This window comes from Anarrhichthys ocellatus, unplaced genomic scaffold, assembly GCF_004355925.1.
Source record: "Anarrhichthys ocellatus isolate YVR2014 unplaced genomic scaffold, GSC_Weel_1.0 scaffold2, whole genome shotgun sequence".
NCBI lineage: Eukaryota > Metazoa > Chordata > Actinopteri > Perciformes > Anarhichadidae > Anarrhichthys > Anarrhichthys ocellatus.
This window is the reverse complement of record NW_022280032.1, coordinates 3,187,593-3,205,380: the sequence shown is the minus strand read 5'-3', so window position 1 is coordinate 3,205,380 and position 17,788 is coordinate 3,187,593. Positions and strand designations below refer to the sequence as shown.

Genomic DNA, 17,788 nt, shown 5'->3' with positions numbered 1-17,788 from the left:
AACGAGTAAAACTACAGCTACGGTATATCTCATCACTACCAGTATTTATTTGACTGAACCTAGAAGAAGGCTCTACATCTACGTTCATACATTCTAGATGAAAAACACATTCGGCACCAACTTTGCTTTGGTTTTCTTGTCGACTCTGGAACGTCTCTGGAATGGTTTTATGAACTGCGGTCAACATGCCGGTCCTTCAACAACAAGGTGCGCTCGGTAACCTTGATTCAGATCAGGGTACATTACTTTAAGTGTGATCATTGGGAAAAGTTAAGTCAAGCTTTTGGTCACCATCTCAGTTCATTGTTGAGGCAATACACACACGAGTTAGACAAATCCAAACAAGTATTTATTTTACACAGAAGTGTAAAGAGATCATAAATACATATCAGTAGAGCTACTCTAATGATTCATCTGACATATGATACATATATCCCATTCATAAAAGGGTTTTACATTTGCAGTTAAGTCTTTTTGGCTTTCTGCCTGGTTTCTGGTGGATGAAGTGTCTGTTTTACTTCATTTAAAGTCTCCTTACCACACGCAGGTGTATTGGAGAAGTTGGATGGACCTGAACAGACAGATGTGAGGGAGAAGAAGTCCAGGTTCATGTTGTTGTCCCAATGAAGAGTTTTGTTGGTATTTGGGGTGATTGTTGAGGTCAGCGGTTTGATATTTCTGTGTCCTCCTGTCCGGGCTCTGAGGTCTGAGTTAGAGGAGCTGCTGCTCACCAGAGAACATAAAGACAAAGACCGAAATAAGCATCTTCAGATGTCGGGCTTTTACGATGAGAAAGTGTTGTGTATGTAAATACCAAACCAATAACTGAGATTAAAATGATTCATTTGATAACCTCAAGGTTACGTTCAGTAAAACGTTCTCACAGTGCACACACCTGTGGGGGTCTTTGACTTCGCTGCTCCATGTCTGCCGGCAGAGACCTGAGGACGACGTTAACAGCGATAATATGCTGTCACAAAAAAAGACCAACAGAGTATGAGTGTACAAACTGTGTGCTGTTGGTCCAGTGTTAGAAACAATACTAAAGGACTGTTGTTCCCTTCTGGTTGCACCATCGAACCACTTTACCCTTTGGTGAGTAAGAAGATCAGCCCAACGGGCAGCATGAGGAGGCTCAGGAGACACACCAGCACTCTCACTGGAAGCAACTGGGTGACCCGAGACCACTGAGTGTCTCCACAGGGACTCTCCCTGCAGGCCTCACACAGCACTAACACACACACACACACACACAATTTACCATTAAAATACACATCTACAGTAGTGATCTCCACAGAGGAGCTTCACAGGAGCATGTGGTGGCTCAGTGTGTATACATATATTCCTCTGAGCATTTAAAAAGGAACAACAACCAAAAACCTTACATTTAATCGCACCGCTTACCCTTTTTTTAATGCCAACTAAAACTTTCTTTGATTTGCAAACCTATGACCTGCTGACATCTGTCCTCCTTACCTTTCTTGATGCCTGCTGGGAGATTCTCTGTGACATGCAGGCCCAGCCACCAGTGATCTTCCTGCTGAGGGTTTTGTCCATTCAACAGTGTCTGCTTGGACTCTTTAGCTTGAGCCACTTCCTTCACCAGCTCACAACAAGCCGGTTTCACTGCGTCCGTCTCCGCCATCAAACTGGGCAGAAGACACCGTGTTCCAAGCAGATCTATAGCAGACAGTTAACACATAACACGCTTTAGTCGTTACTACATGGTGTGTGCTTACCCAGACAAGCCAAGGACTCAGTTGTGAGGAGGATGAAGGTGGAAGAGCTCACCTCTTTCTCTCAGGAAATGAAGAGCATCCATGTAGCCGTTGTGACAGATCTCCGCCAGCTTCTGTCAAACACAAAAGAGGAAACCATGAAGCTTTGTTTGCTCTTACAACACAGAGAACTGCCGACACAGCTCAAGATAAATTTGTCTTATAACCTGAATTCATTCATTTTCTAGGTGTGACAGAGAACCGAAGTAGAGATTGTATCTGTGCTGTGAAAGCTCTGTTAAAACACGTTCAACCGTCACTGTTTTAAAGAAAAAGCACCCACCTCAGGTCTGGGAGGGAGGAAGGACGTACAGACCCGGTGCACATTGCCGGTGTTGACCTGGATGCTTACGTTGCCGTAGTGCGCCTCGAAGAAGTTGAAGGTTCCCTCTCTGGGGCAGATGTCGCTCTCGCCGGAGAACGGGGCCATAGTGATGGTGTTCCTCTGCTCGAACAGAGGCATGTTGTTGCTCAGGGCTCCATCCATGTAGTGCTGAAGAGAAAGAAAGATACATGACTGAACGTACTCGTGCTGCAATGGAAAGGAGGAGTGTGAACATTTAGCTATGACTTCAAATTTGATGTCTTCTGGATGCAATGCATTCTGCTCTATTGAGGCATGCTGTCAGTGAAGAAGCTGGTATCCACTGCTCTATATTGGTTGTATGACTTGTGAACATGGGTGAAGAATAGCAGCTCTAATAAGTCTCTCATCCTGCCATGAAATTAGTTTTAAAACTATGTTTGTAACTAAAGAAAATGCCTCGCTGATGGTCTCGTTTACTTATGCGGGTCATATGGAGGCATCAGAATTAAAGCTATTTCATAACAATTAAAGTCATTGTAAAAAAGTTCATCACAGTTACTTTAAAGCCCCTATTTATAGGATTAAAAACAATCTGATTAGAGGGGCTTTGAAGTAAAGAACACAGTAAAATCATATTGTATAACCATATCCTTCTAATCCTCTCACAACAACTTCAGAATACAGTATATACCTACTCACCACTCCGTGGTATGAAGGTGGGATGAAACCACAGTAAACAGGGAAAAAGCAGCTGCACATCAGAGCCTGCGAAGGTAGACGACGCAGAACAAAACTTCAGAACAGATGCTGTGTGCAAACATTTCAGTCCCGCTCCTCCTCCATTCTACCTGAATGAGCTCCTCTCTGCTGTCAAACTCTGACACCAAGGCGTTCTTCCCATCAGCCAGTCTGGTGAGGGACACGCAGAGCCTTCCAGAGGCCCGAAGGTGGGCGTCAGCCGGAAGCTTCTCCAGCAGGGAGTCCCGTACTGTCCGCAGCAGACTGAAGGTCGGGTGGAAAACTCCCAGAGAGTGTTTTCTGGCCTCTTTGGCCAGAGTCAAAACATCAGCAATGAACTGCTCTGAGGAAGCAAGATAGTGATGAGTTACGGCTCATGAATGAGTCAGAGTCGATAACGTTCAACCTTTAATAGAATCAACTTTTGATATTGCTTTGATATATTCTTCAGCTATTTGGGGTTACTTTTTGATCTTGGGTATATTGAAGAAGCAAAAGTTGTACCCCTGACTCACTGAGCGCCTACTCTTCGAGCTGCAAAATGCATTCTGGGTAATGAAGGAAATCAATATCTCTTTGGGGCATTGTTTGTTTCTTATCTCACTGCTCTTTGGTTGTTATTGCTTTATTGCTTTACCCTGGCAAGCATACTCTTCAATAAAAACACAGATTCAATAGAGTTCACTATAATATCGGCTGTTTCTCCTTTTTGCGGTTTCGCCACCATTCATTGTCATTTATAATGTTCATATTCTTCAGTGTTGGCATCACCTTCATGCGCTAACCAACACTAATGGCGCTCAAATTCTCCTCCTATTCTCGTATCTAAGACGCCATTATTTCTCGCAGTTCAAAGAAGGTTACAAAAAAATCCTTTAGTGACATGAACTATGCTCTCATGCTGATTATTGTTCTGTAACACGCTTAAGTTGAGTGATATTTCCACACGTAGGTGCATGTGAGGACAGTGAGTGACGTGTGTTTCCCCTCGCTGGGCCTCCCTCCGCTATAAACTTCATGGCCTCTGGAATTTGCTCAAACTATTGCATGAACTCTGTGTGTGTCAGTGAAATCATTACTACAGGCATCCACAACAGCACTTGCTCTGAGATAACATGTCCCTGACCTTTTGTGAATGGCCGTGCACTTCAACTACTGTAGGAGGAAAAATAAAAACGTGTGGTAAACACGTCAGAAGTACAGCAAGTGGTGTAAAAGAAAGCAAAGATGTCTAATTACTTTAATAATGTTTGGTTTTAAAAACACACAACTTTTACATGTTCTTTATGATCATTGTAGTGAACCATACTGCCACACTGTCAATGAATAACTTAATGAATAAATCAATTACCACTTACCTGTTTGGGTCAGAGTTAGTTGGCTTTAAACATTATAACGAGAGGGAAACAAAGGATTTCATTACATTATAAACTGTAACCTCAAAGCATTTGTTGATCATCACAAGAAAAACAAATGTCAGCCAATAAAAGTCATCGACCATGACGATTTGAGTCTGCAATGTGCAGCAAACTCACCGATGGGAATCCCAACAGTCAGAGCTGCAGCCACGAGACAACCAGATGAAGCTCCACAGATCTTCGAGGCTCCATGAACCAGCTGTGGGACCCGCTGCAGGATACAGCTCAAAGCTCCCAGGTAGTAAATACTCCTGAAGCCGCAGCCTGCAAAGGAGATGTTCCACTCCTCGTCCCAGACAAACATCTTCTCTGAGGTTTCCATCAACCTCAAAACCACATCTCTGTCGCCTCCGTGGTCTCTTCAATCATCTCCCAGAGTTCAGCAGGTGCACTTGGATTCCTATCAATACTCACTTGAACACATTTTTTTTATCTCCACTGCATCCACATGTCGAATGGGCAGTGCTTCAGTTGGATACGCTTTGCTATTGCAAAACTCACTCGGCTCAAATGTCACATGTTTCAAAATAGAAAACAGGCTGGAGTCCCTTCACTTACGAAATGTAATTAGGCCAGCAGCACGACATGTGATACCGTTTCCATAAAGTACTTTCAAAACCAGCAATGTGTACATGACAGGAGGGGATGACAACAACAATCTCATTTAGAGGGATTTCTCCTCTTGTACCTTCCAGCTTTTAACTTGTTGCACATCATCACACAGAGAGAAACAGACGTACAGGTTTAAGTGATGTGTATATGAAGCAACTAACTGTATGAAATGAATTATCTAAGAGTTCCCAGCCCTTAAAACATCAGCGGATTATTGTTATTTATAGATCCTGCTGCATCTTTTCTTTGTTTTGTTTTTTGGAGGATGATAATGGAGGGCTACATGTGATAATAACATGAGAATGGTGCATCATAATATGAGTATATCAGCAGACGTTCACATCAATAAATTAAATGAGAGATGGGAGAGGAGAATATCATTAATGTACTAAAGAAAAGCTTTAGTGACAATGTTGGAAACTTTTCCTGGAATATTTAGTCAACCAGATTAATGAATAGAATTTGAGAAAAAAAGAAATTATTATTTATTTCTTCTATTTTATTATTTTATTTTTTCTATATGTATATAGATATTTATATATATTTTATATACATATCTGTATTTATTTACACACACATATATGTATATGTATTTCTTTTCGTTTGGTTGTCGTATCAGAGTTCTTAGTCCACACTCCAGATTAGTGGGAGGCGGTAATGCACCCGAACGCTGTTTGCCAACCGCCAAAAAAACAAAAGAAGAAGAAGAAGAAGAAGCAGGCGTCTGAAAACGAAGCAGTTTTTTGTGTTTTCCAGGCGAGGCGCAGTTCATCTCGAACGAGCCTATTTAGTGTTTCTTTAATAAAATGGGCATTCCGGTGGTTGACTTTGGTGCCTTCAGCCTGAGTGAGGAGGATGCTGCTGACGAGCAGATGCACAACCTGAGCAAAGAGCTGGAATCAGCTTTCACTGAAGTTGGTTTCGTGTTTCTGAAGAACACTGGGATCACCCAGCAGGAGGTGAGAACAAGCAAATAAAGTTGCGTTTGTTGCAGTATAACTTACTAGTAGTGGAAGTACCACACCGTGAAAAATACTCCACTGCAGGCAAAAGTCATGCATTAAAATGATTTTAGTACTGAAGTAAAAATGCTGAGAATCAAAAGTCTGTCTTGCTATTATTATGTTTCTGGATTCATATTACTGCTGCATTAATGTGGGTGTTGCATTTCACTGCTGCGTATGTTTAAGGTTGTTGTCATTTTAACTCTTTATATAGTGTTTTTGTAGTTTAACAGCCCTGTTTTCAGCTTTGTGGTGATGCATTTTCCAGCTGATCCAAGACGCCTATTGAAACGTCTATTTAGCTCTTAGAAGCAGGAACGTTTTTTAATCAACCCATAAAGGAACATTTCATCCTTCCGTTTTTAAGAAAAACTTTCAAAACCACCAAATTTGTAGATACGTTGTTCTCACTGCACAGGAAGACAACGACGAAAGCTGTCAGTGGAGTAGAAGTATAACCTTCCATAAAATGGAAATACTCAAGCAAATTTAATTAAATTTAATTTGTTCTTAAGTAGTAAAATGTCTGCTGGCGTGCTTCGACAGGTGGATCGTGTTCTGACCATATCCAAGACATTCTTCCTGCAGCCAGAAGAAGAGAAGCGACCCTTCAGCAGGAAAAGCTTCGCCATCAGTCCCAGCCACGGCTGGGTGCATCTGGAGAGCGAGAGGTCGGAACCAGAAACATGAACACGAACACACTTCTCATCTGCACAGTTCAGTCGTTTCAAAATGAAATAACTGTTTGTTTGTTTTTCAGGTTGAATCCTCGTCGCCCTGGAGACCTCAAGGAGTCATTCAACGTTACTTCACTTCATCCTGGCATTGTAATGACTCATTGTTAAAGTTTGACAGAGATTGATCCCCCTTTATTACATTAGTCTGGCGGTCAAAGTACAAGTTACTCTATAACCAGTAGAAGCTCTGTCCTACTTGCAGCCTGATTGATAAACTATCCTGCCAGTATTAGCAGCCGATATTGATTCATCACATATCAGTCGTGGTACTGTAATGCCATGTGCTTGAATTGTGTTAATTTACAGTTTCCCCACTACATGTTCACCGGAGAGCAGAGGTCATTTTTCAAGTGTCCTGCTGAGCCCATATATTTGTTCCCTATCAAAGCTGCAGATCCATTTTCCTAAACAGTCACAAATCAATATCAGTTCTCCCCTGCTGTAGAAATGGCCATCGGGTGCTGTAAAAGGGTTCCAGGAGATCCAGACGTCTTTCTTCCAGCGCTGTAAAGAGCTGAGTCTGCGGGTGCTGAGGGTGATGGCCCTCAGTCTGGGTCTGGACCCAGAGGTGTTCCTGAGCGCGCACCGTTTCATAGGAAGTTTGTACACTCGACAGTCAAGGAGTCTGAATCAGAGCTGCGTTCTAAATTGCATAATCTTTTTTTTTTTTTTTACCTGTAGTTCATAATGCAGCTTAACTTACAAATAATGTACTGTTGCATGCAGTGTATATTCAATTGGGACCTACTACTTCCTCATAACACCTTAAACTTTGACCCTCTTGCTCATACATCTGCTGAGCAAAGGATCGTGGGTCAGAAATGCCCTGCAAAATGCGAGCGGATGTTGGTCGAACATCCTGGTATTTTTGGCACACTGCATTTGACACACTATGTATTGGGACTTACTAAATAGTATGGGTATTGGAAAGCACAGCTGCTGATATGTGGCTCTGTGATCCTCTGTTTATCTGCATGGAGTCCATTTAACATGTGTGGACATCTCACATTCACAACATTGCGTACAGGCGAAAATAAAGACATCTGCTTACAGGAACAGTGCTACAGATGTGGCCAGATGTTCCTAGTGATCCAAACTGTCCTCGCTCATGTAACACTCGCTAAGTTAACGTTGCCAACACTCTTGTTCTTGTACCAGAGCCACGAATGCCATAACTCCCAGTATAGTGTGGATCTGAGGCACAAAGTAAGCGTTTATGATACTAACAAACCAGTGTTGTTGCATCTCCTCCAGCTGAAGGGAACGGAACAACACTGCGGCCTCTGTACTACCCAGCAGTAAACCACGAGAAACTGAAGGAGGGTCAGCTGCGGTGTGGGGAACATTCAGACTACGGCAGCATCACCCTGTTGTTTTGCAGCTCTGGGGGTCTGCAGGTAACACTGCCGAGAATTACCAATCGGGACGTTTGTTTTGACATTTGTTGCTGTGAGAGAAATCTCCAGGCGTGCAATCCACCGGACGGTCTTGTTAACCTTCAGGTGCGGAGGCGTTCAGGTGAATTCATCTGTGTTCCCTCCGTCCCCGGAGCGGTCCTCATCAATGTCGCCGACCTGATGCAGCGCTGGACCAGCGATCACTTTGTCTCTGTGGTGAGTTGAGAGGACTTTATCTCATCTGAAGGAAAAAGCTTTGGTGGATTTCACTGTTTGTTTTGCGACATATGAGAATTATAACTATGAGTTATGTGTGTTCAAGATAATTCAAGATCAAACTGGTCTACAACAGGGCAGATGTTACAAAGGGCTGTTCAGAAATGGATGATACAAATCCCAGCATACCTAGAACTATTAAAGGAGAATAATGCCACAGGAGAGATCTGCTTAAGATCAGTATAAATTCATATTTTATGAATGAAATATTGATATGTTGATAATATTGTGTAAATAATCCAGCTCCTCTTAAATCACACTCTACAGTTATGGTTTACTGACTCTCTCCCTCCACTTCCCAACACTCATATTTTGAGTGTAGTTCATTTTCTTCCCTCCAAACTTTCTATAGATATATTATCATGAATTATTTTGGCCAGGATAAATCTGTGTTAAAAAATCTGATATTGTGACAGCCCTAGGTGATTTGAGTAATCATGGTTGTCCGCTCTGCCTCAGGTCCACAGAGTTTTGCTGCCCCCTGCTGGAGACTCCAGCACACGTCAGTCTCTGGTCTTCTTCGTCCAGCCAGATGATGAGGCTCTGATCAGCTGCTGTGACGGCTCCAACAAATACCCCCCGGTTACAGGAGGCGGCTACCTGGACGAGCGCTTCAAGGCCTCGTATTGACAGAGCCGAATGTCCACCCATCACTTCATTCATACACAACTGATAACTACATACGCTGTTTTTACGTTTTGAATTGTATTTTTTTGATAATCAGTGAGCCAATGTGTACGACTAAAAGAAGAGACACAAACCTCAGACCTGCAAGTTCATTCATTTTATTGTCCACATTCAAACCTTGTACAGCTTCATGAATTCCTCACACAGGATGTCGGATTGTGGGAAAGATATAACTGCTCTTTGATAAGGAATATAATATCAACCAGTCAGTTGTACCTCAATAGCTCAAAAGATAAACATATTTATTCATATATAATCCAGTTTAAGTTTCCCATCTCGACCTGCTACGGTTTCATTTACAGTGGTGTGGAGAATAAATAAATTAAAAATGATTCTATCATGAAAACAGACAAGCTCTCTGCACAGATACAGCAGCTTTGGAATTCATACAATTGTCACTAACACCAGCACAATTATATTACATTAATAGATTTAAATATATAATTATGTGACTTTATCTGTAAACTTCATGTTATTCAATCATTTGGTCCTAAAGATAGATGCATTTTATGCAAGTATAAACTTTGTAACCAAAACAAAGATAACAAATAAAATAAGGATGCTGTTTCGTTGTGGACTCCTAAGAGCTTCTAGAACAGTTGAGATCGACTGACATGTACCAACATGCATATACAGTACATGATCACACGTGAAATTAACACGGTGACATGCAAGTTATTAAAGAAAGAAACACCATTTCACAGATCCAGGATGTTTGCTCCTCTGAGTTAATATTTGGAATACATTATTCATGCATTACTACATGAACAATGTAAATCTGACCGTTTCATTGTTTAGCCAGCAGCATAACGTGAAGTTAAGTGTCTGACATTCACGTTTATGAAATATTCAGCTCAGTTTAATGGAATAAATGCATATTTTTCAAAGTATTTCCGCTACGAAACAATATCAGTGACAATGAACTACAGTGTGCACAAAACAAAACATTCACCCCCCACCGTTTCACCCCAAAACACTTCCCATGGAGAACAGAGTCCTTGCTGTGATAAAAGGACCGAAATGACAAAAACAAAAGGGTTGATTGTTGACCAAGAACACTGGACCGGCTTCACATTTGGGATTCATGCCGCCCACATTCAGCGTAATGGGCACTGAAGCCTGAAATCGCCATTTTCTAAACGTGCTCTTAATATTTAGGCATAGATTTTTTTGTCAAGTGGTGTTTTGAAAATCCTGAACAAATAATGGAAAATTGGAATCATTACAAGGCAAACACGCACGCTCACTGGCATTCACACAGAGCCCTGAGGTCTGCTAAGAGTGTCCCGGCACCGGTACGTCTTTCTGCTGGTGACCAGCGGGAAGCGGTTGACTGTTTGCTGGTACAACTGGTGCAGGTTCACCTGCGGCTCCAGCAGCGTCCGGCTCTGCAACAGAGAGTCGTCGTTGATGAGCTGCACGAACATGATCGGGACGCTAGCGATGACATTTCAGATAAGGACTGTTTTCCCTTGCTCATTTGCTACTAGTAGAAGCAGAAGAAACATCATTTTATTTCTGCACCTTATGACTTTAAAAGGGCACTCCACTGATTTTACAAAACAGTATAATCTCTTCTGTGGCTCTGGAGGGAGATTTCCAACGTTTTGGGAACTCGAGGTCCAAGCAGTTTTGGAGTCAAACGCACACTATGAACTAAAAACACAGGACGTCTTCGCCTCTGCTGCTTTGATTTTGACGATTATTTTTTAACATCTAATGTGGGTCCCCAAACCTTACAATAGTGTAACTGTGTTACTGTAAAAGCTCTGTGTTGACTCTCTTTGGTTAAATAGGGTTCACACAACAATCATTGCAATGGGACACGTACCTTTGACCACAGATTTTATCCTTTGGACTTCTTCTACCGCCTGAGGAGAGAAAACAAAATGGAAAATATCTTTGTAAGAACACAACTTGTGCACATTAAGCTACAGTTTGCTTTAAGCTGCCCACTGCAGCTAAAAGCTTCGGCTCTAAAGCACTGCTGCGAGGAAGAAACAGTTTCTCATGACGACAAATCATGCATATCATCACTTAGGAATTATTCTTAATCGTTTGGACTTTTGGTTACTATGTCAGTCTACTGCACCTGCAGACTGTTGAAGAAAGTAATCCTGAATTCAACCGGCCAATAATTTGTTTTTTTTAGTTCACCTGCTGCAGCCCAATCTTCTGAGCATTAAGTTCTTCCTGTTTCCTCTCCAGCTCCTCCCTCTGTTTCTGCAGCTCCTCTGACTTCTTGTGGATGTCGTTCTCCTCGTTGTCCAGGTGGTTTTCATACTCTCTCAGCTCCTCCTCGGTGTAAAGGGGTTTTTGATCTAAAGTCTGTGTCGGGAAGGGAACCATAGGATGCAATGAATCCAATAATAGGATGAATTTATGATAATAAATCAAAGCAGCACCAAATTCTGTGACATGGTGGATAACTGATTTTGTCTTAAATTAGGCAAACTGCAAAAGAACGGTTTACTACCTTGCATTTCTACTGACTTTTATTGAATTCAACATTGATGAATTGCACTAACATGACAGCAAGTTCAACCAAATTTGAACTCAGCTCAGTTGACATCTTCTCACGTAAAGCGTCGCATTTCTGTCCGCATCCATCAGAGTCTTCCATTAACTCCAGCCCTTACCTCCCACTCGTCTTTTTCCAAGAACTCCTCCTTCTGAGTGGCAGCCAGGAACTCGCTCAGTGACACGAGTCTGTCTTTGTTGGTGTCCACCTGAACATCAACACAAGCTTTGGTCAGTAAATGTTCTCCAAGATGAACTGTTGAGTACAATTTTGTCACATTTCTCCATCAATGACTAATCAAGTGATATCTGACACACTGCCATTGCTTAGATGGGTATTGTAGTTTTTGCACTTTAAAAATGGACAAATTGATCAAATAGGGGTGCTGTAACTGAAATATTTCAAAAACCAATACTGCACTTTTGACAAAAAAGGGGCAATGCACTTGGAACAATGTTCTGGTGCTAAATATTCAAAGTCAATCTCTTTACTGACTGCATTCAAAGGGAGGATGTATCATCTGTGGGGCCTGATGAGGGCTGATCATTACTGTATCAATAACACGCTAGAGAGGCTCCAGGTCTGTTACTGTGGTGGCTCACCTCACTCATAACGTGCTCCCTCATTCGCAGCCTCTCTTCCTCCATCTCGAGCATGTCGTCCTCTTCATTTCCCGGGGAGTACACCTTCTCCAGCTTTAACGACACATACAGATGCTAATTTGTCTTCACATTCTCCTAAAGTGTGCAGAACCAGTTGGACCTGAATACTGCAACATAAATACCTCTTTAGTGAAGAGAGCCTCGAGCTCGCTCTCATCCAGGAAGCCATCTCCGTTGCTGTCTGCAACACAAAACCAATGACTGGAATGAACACGATGTCAACAGTGAGTTATGGTGCTCATTGTATCGGACACATTCAGATTTAATACGATTTTTTTCACTAGATTATAGAATCACGATTCAATGCAAGTCTTATATTCAAAGGTGCATGATACGAGGCTGGGAGCATTTTGACTGCCTCTCAACATGTCGACGGTGGCTCATAGCTAACAATGCTAACAGTGTTTCCCCGAGGGGGGACAAGAGGGTGGGGTAAGATGCAAGTGGTTTTTCGGTTACCGTGCATTTTGAAGAAGGTCTTGGGATCAAAGTTGTCTGGGTCCAACCCGTCTGACTCCTGCCACACCTCCTTCAGCTGGTCTTTACTGCCCTGCGCGCGCGCACACACACACACACACACACACACACACACACACACACACACACACAGTTGTCAGTTCACCTTGAAGCACAAATCGCTTCAAATGAGTTGTAATCTCAATTTGCATTAATGAACTCCAGCAGCAGCCTTACAGGGTGGTTAACTTTGGGATGCTCGGCGTGTTTCTTTCTCATCTCCTCGTAGTGCTGCCCCTCCCGCTTGCGCTCCTCCTCATTCATGTTCCTCAGACGTTCCTTCCTATCGTGCGCCTTCGTCATCTCGTACCTCTTGAACTCGTCGTGGCGGTCCTTGTCGTAGTTCTCCAGGTCTTTGGTCGCCTACGAATGACAACGAAAAAAAGGTGAGGAAGGGAAATTCACACCCGAGACGTACAACTTATACAGGCGAGTTCACTTTTCTGGAGTTGATCCCAACACAAGTTGTCCTGGGAACAATAAAATAAAGCTACCAGGCTGTATGAATGTCAGGTTCATACTCAGGGTACATGGCATATGATGAAGCGATGTCTCAGAGGGGATCAATATAAAATTATTATGTGATCCCTTTGAATCTGAAAGTATTGTTTTGGACTGACTTTTGTGATAAAAAGTGTAATTCTTTATTCTACATCCCTGCAGGTACTCGCCTGCTAAACAGTATATGGAAATGTTATGGCCGTTGATACTTGAGTATTTATCTGTATTGTATGCATTTCACCAAGCAATAGCAGGGCATGAATTGTATTGTTAACACCTAAAACACACAAACCCAGAGGTCTGACTTCCCCTTTGTTTATTCTTAGTCCACAGGAAACACGTTGTGCTCTCCAACAAAGAACCATGAAGCCATCATGCGACACGAAAACAGTCCTGAGGCACACGGCTCGCTGTCTGACACGTAGTTATCATCCTAGTTATAGTAATAATATGAGGCGAGGTGTTGTTTACTGGGATTATGGGTAGTACTACGATGCAGTTACATACAAGCAGCAGCACTGCAGTAACCGTGTAGAGGAGAGGAGTATGTTCCGTATTAGCTTTTAAAAAGTCTTATCCATCCAATCTGTGACAAAAAAACAGGGGAAAAAAAAAAATCACGAACTCCAACAAAATGTGGAAATCTGTATCCAAGATAACCCCGAGTGTGTGTGGGGGGCTGCCATGTGTTTATGCAGGTTATTTGTTCTACTCGAGCAGTCGATATGCTCTGAGGCAACAGCAGTCATTCCTCTGTTTGTTAATGCCTGACGCAGATCTCTGTTTGATCGAAATGTTGCGCAATTAAGACAGCTGGGAGCTTTCAATACAGCGTGCAGATCTTTTGGTTGATTTTGGCTGGAAGTTTTCTGGATGTGCGTACCGTACACTCAGTTTATGTTTGATGCTTGCTATGCCAATTTAAAACTACTTTCATTCATCACTGCCTTTTACCGATTGGATGAGTTGGTCCAGGTCCTCCACCTCGAACGTGTTGGGGTTGAGGTGGTTGAGGTGCTCAAACTGTTTCAGCAGGGCCTGGTGGTCCACTGTCCGGCCTGCAAAGGACGGGAATAAGGAAACCTTTTATTTCACTGTAAAACAGCTACAGCTGCAGCAACTGAAGATATGAAACAGATCTTTTGACTTATTCTGCATTACACAAAAAGAGACGGAGATCGTGTCACTCAACTCGGGGCTGGTTACTCTTTCCTGTTTGCTGACCGAAGACATTTTGTGCTTCAGTAGTTCTTCGGCATATAACGGACACTCAGCTCGGCAAACACCGGCTTTGTTTACTTAAGTTGCTGCTCAAATTTACACTAGAAAAGAGTTAAGTAAGAGTAGATAAATGTAAATGTGGTTCTAAGCACGATGATTTAATATGACGCCACCTCTAAAGATGTGTCCACACATTCTGTACGACCGTTTTTAAACGTCCACGTAATATTACTTTACAGAACTCTTCACCCTGGCCAGTGTAAGTCCCCGTTAGCTGCTGTATTACATCATGGTCTTCTGTTTCAGAGACACATCCTACATTCGACTGCTGATGCATATTACAAAACTTCTTGTGCAACTTTAAGAAGCTCGAGACTGTTAGCGACACATCAGCATGACGGAGTGCTCACCGTTCCCCCCCTGGATGTCATGTTTGGCTCTGATGAGCATCCGCAGCCGGCCCATCTCCTCCCTCTTCAGCTCGTCCAGCTTGGTCCGAAAATTGTTGTGGACAAAGTGCAGCTCTTTGGAAAGTTTGCCCAGCTGTGAGCGGGAAAATCAACACGACACAGCTCAATACAAAGTGTTCGTGTCAACAAAAAACAGTGGTGTGTTTCGCGAGTGTGCAGACGCACCTTGATGTCATCCATGTTGGCATTTTTGAGCTTTTCTTTGAAGTGGGGGTCTTTCTCGAGGTACTCGATGACTTCCCTGAGGTAGCGGTCGTAGTGCAGCCCGGTCTCCTGAAGCATGAATCCAAAGCACACGTCAGTGTTTGTTGACAGAGGACTAAAATCGTCATTTAACTTGTTAACTTCTAACTCGACTTAGGACCATTATGTTAAACCTTTGTCTTACGTAACTCTTGCTAATGGGGATAGTATCTGATTCAACCGGTTAATTGCTCTTGTTTGTTCCGAGCAAAACCTGAATTTTACAGTCAACCTTTCACCCAGAAGCAAGTGCACTTTCCATGTGAAACACCCCTCGCTGAGACACTGTAAACACAAATGATTCCCCCTGGGCCCGACCCAGAGGTATTTGGTGTAATCAGCTGTAAGACTTTAAATGTGACATTGCTGTGTATGACAGAGACTCACGGCACTCTGTGGTGGCTCCAGCTTGTCCTCTTGAGGCTTCTCTTTGGTCTTGTCGACACTGATCGGCACTGACTGGATGCACAGCCACAAACTCAGCAGAACCAGCCCACAGTGGGCCACGGCTCTACCACTCGCCATCTGGTTCGGCACATAAATTAAGACAATTAGGAGTTAATTGATGTTAATTGATGCTACATCAACATGATACACATCTCTCGTGGAGTTTTTGTTGTGTATTTGTACATGTCCAGTGTGTGTGGACAGGTGCACACAACATCACCTGGAGACAATATGGAATGAGGTTATGCAAGTTAGTCCTGATCCCAAAAGCAACTCTCTGCCACAAGCAACGCGCTGTGCAACGTGTTTTGGTGGATAAAGACGCAACGAGCTCACTTTGAAGCAATTCGTCCACCTGTAGCCTTTCATCTTTAAACAGAGTTGTGTGAACCTGCAACTGACACGTTACGACAGGCTCACGAGCTAACCATATCACTTTACGTTAACACGGTTGCTAGTTAATTCATTTTCCCAAAGCTGCAAAAACAAGCCCTATTATGTGGTCAATTGGAAGAATTAATCGCATTTCACGTATAATAATCCCTACTCGCACATGTGTACTTACTTTGGGCTGCTCTTGCTTCACTCTTTACCGTTTGGTTGTTCCTCAAAGTGCCTCCGAGCTTCACTGGAGCCTGTTTACAGCTGTCATCCACCAACAACACGAGCCGCTCTGAGGCCACAACCTACAGGGAGAGAGGAAAAGGTTGTGATCACCACGGCAACGCCCCGCCCCTCGACGCTCCTGATTGGCCAGGGGAAAAAGTACACTTTCTTTAGCAAAACAGTCGCGTTGAGAGCCGATTGGGCGCTCGACCTGTCAGTCAAAGAGTATAAGAGCGTAAACCTGTGCGGTTTAAGGCGCTCTGAGACAAACCGTACGTGGCGTTCACGAGGGCGGAGTTAGAGTTTGTATGCAAGAAACGTCATGTTGTAAAACTGGATTATACATACTTAGCTGTATATTTGTACACGGCAGCACTGGTCCAGTGCAAATTAAATCAACTGAGATGGAGAATATTTAGCATTCAATGGAATTGCTGTCATTCATTTGGCGTTTTGGGTCAAAATTGCTGTAAAACACAAACTGTTTTTCTTTATGTTATCCAAAAGCCCATTTAAAATGTCTAATTTAATCAGATTCAGAATCAGCTTTATTGGCCATGTATGCGTACGCATAGAATACATAGAATATACAAATAATATAAAAACAAGGACATTAAAGACAACAAAGTAGAACAGAGAAACTAAGCATACACATTTAACATGTAACTACTATGTACAATATAAATATAAACATATATCGAAGAACATATATGAACATAAAGAACAACAACAATGACAATGGATTTGGGATGCACATTGTGTGAGTGTGTGTGCGTGTGTGTTTAGTCTATCGTTGCATCATTGTTTCATTTCACCCACATGTTTTACAGTGTTTACACAGTCTAGCTACTGCACACATGGTAGGAGTATGAACAACAAAACACCCACAGGGTATAACAGTGGTGAAGTAATCAGATCTTTTATTGAAGTAAAAGTACTGTAGCAATTGCATAATATTAAGATACTCCATTGAGAGTAAAAGTCAAATTATTCTAAGTCATCTTATGTTCTTCATAATTATTACAGATGCATTACTGTGTGAGAGTAATATAGTATTATATATGTGACATTTTAATGAAAGCTACTTTATACCTCTACTCCACTGCTAGATAGATCGATAGATGGATGGATGGATAGATAGATAGATAGATGGATAGATGGATAGATGGATGGATAGATAGATAGATGGATAGATGGATGGATAGATGGATAGATGGATAGATGGATGGATGGATAGATGGATGGATAGATAGATAGATGGATAGATGGATGGATAGATGGATGGATAGATGGATAGATGGATAGATGGATAGATGGATAGACAGATGGATAGATGGATGGATAGATGGATGGATAGATGGATGGATAGATGGATAGATGGATGGATAGATGGATAGATGGATAGATGGATGGATGGATAGATAGATAGATAGATGGATAGATGGATGGATAGATAGATAGATGGATAGATGGATGGATAGATAGATAGATAGATGGATAGATGGATAGATGGATGGATGGATGGATAGATGAATGGATAGATAGATAGATGGATAGATGGATAGATGGATGGATGGATAGATAGATGGATAGATGGATAGATAGATAGATAGATGGATGGATAGATGGATAGATGGATAGATGGAT

The 17,788-nt window shown here is 42.4% G+C and overlaps 3 protein-coding genes across 4 annotated transcripts; 1 reads left to right on the top strand and 2 right to left on the bottom strand.

Moving 5' to 3' along the window:
• Positions 1-243: 243 nt before the first annotated feature.
• On the bottom strand, positions 244-4,729 carry LOC116394750 (patatin-like phospholipase domain-containing protein 2). Its single transcript, XM_031868048.1, has 9 exons — positions 4,359-4,729; positions 2,934-3,166; positions 2,785-2,850; positions 2,062-2,271; positions 1,792-1,852; positions 1,477-1,680; positions 1,090-1,231; positions 896-970; positions 244-723 (listed from the first exon to the last, which is right to left on the bottom strand). The coding sequence occupies exons 1-9, from the start codon at positions 4,561-4,563 to the stop codon at positions 465-467; spliced, it is 1,455 nt and encodes a 484-aa protein (XP_031723908.1). The 5' UTR covers positions 4,564-4,729; the 3' UTR covers positions 244-464.
• An 839-nt stretch (positions 4,730-5,568) lies between these two features.
• On the top strand, positions 5,569-9,032 carry LOC116389328 (UPF0676 protein C1494.01). Of its 2 annotated transcripts, XM_031857965.1 has the most exons (7): positions 5,569-5,812; positions 6,404-6,528; positions 6,618-6,684; positions 7,040-7,193; positions 7,849-7,991; positions 8,097-8,207; positions 8,727-9,032. In XM_031857965.1, the coding sequence occupies exons 1-7, from the start codon at positions 5,660-5,662 to the stop codon at positions 8,895-8,897; spliced, it is 924 nt and encodes a 307-aa protein (XP_031713825.1). In that variant the 5' UTR covers positions 5,569-5,659; the 3' UTR covers positions 8,898-9,032. The 2 variants fall into 2 exon arrangements, with proteins under 2 accessions (XP_031713825.1, XP_031713817.1); XM_031857957.1 differs by having other exon boundaries at positions 7,849-8,207.
• On the bottom strand, positions 9,033-16,221 carry LOC116389321 (nucleobindin-2). The gene is made up of 13 exons (XM_031857946.1): positions 16,101-16,221; positions 15,476-15,613; positions 15,011-15,118; positions 14,786-14,918; positions 14,109-14,212; positions 12,831-13,016; positions 12,597-12,687; positions 12,260-12,318; positions 12,078-12,170; positions 11,594-11,683; positions 11,112-11,282; positions 10,786-10,825; positions 9,033-10,342 (listed from the first exon to the last, which is right to left on the bottom strand). Exons 2-13 carry the CDS (start codon positions 15,611-15,613, stop codon positions 10,230-10,232), a joined length of 1,326 nt encoding a protein of 441 aa, XP_031713806.1. The 5' UTR covers positions 16,101-16,221; the 3' UTR covers positions 9,033-10,229.
• Between the last annotated feature and the right edge of the window lie 1,567 nt (positions 16,222-17,788).

What these genes read in the sequence shown, in the direction of transcription:
- LOC116394750 (XM_031868048.1), bottom strand. Translation starts at nt 4,563, where the DNA reads ATGGAAACCTCAGAGAAGATGTTTGTCTGGGACGAGGAGTGGAACATC. An exon ending in GACTGTTGGGATTCCCATCG is followed by an intron (nt 3,167 to 4,358) that starts GTGAGTTTGCTG and finishes TTGCTTCCTCAG; the next exon opens with AGCAGTTCATTGCTGATGTT. An exon ending in TCATTTCCTGAGAGAAAGAG is followed by an intron (nt 1,681 to 1,791) that starts GTGAGCTCTTCC and finishes TGTCTGCTATAG; the next exon opens with ATCTGCTTGGAACACGGTGT.
- LOC116389328 (XM_031857957.1), top strand. Translation starts at nt 5,660, where the DNA reads ATGGGCATTCCGGTGGTTGACTTTGGTGCCTTCAGCCTGAGTGAGGAG. An exon ending in CTGGGATCACCCAGCAGGAG is followed by an intron (nt 5,813 to 6,403) that starts GTGAGAACAAGC and finishes GTGCTTCGACAG; the next exon opens with GTGGATCGTGTTCTGACCAT. An exon ending in CTTCACTTCATCCTGGCATT is followed by an intron (nt 6,685 to 7,039) that starts GTAATGACTCAT and finishes CCCCTGCTGTAG; the next exon opens with AAATGGCCATCGGGTGCTGT.
- LOC116389321 (XM_031857946.1), bottom strand. Translation starts at nt 15,613, where the DNA reads ATGGCGAGTGGTAGAGCCGTGGCCCACTGTGGGCTGGTTCTGCTGAGT. An exon ending in TGGACCAACTCATCCAATCG is followed by an intron (nt 13,017 to 14,108) that starts GTAAAAGGCAGT and finishes TGTCATTCGTAG; the next exon opens with GCGACCAAAGACCTGGAGAA. An exon ending in GGGAGCACGTTATGAGTGAG is followed by an intron (nt 11,684 to 12,077) that starts GTGAGCCACCAC and finishes GTTGATGTTCAG; the next exon opens with GTGGACACCAACAAAGACAG.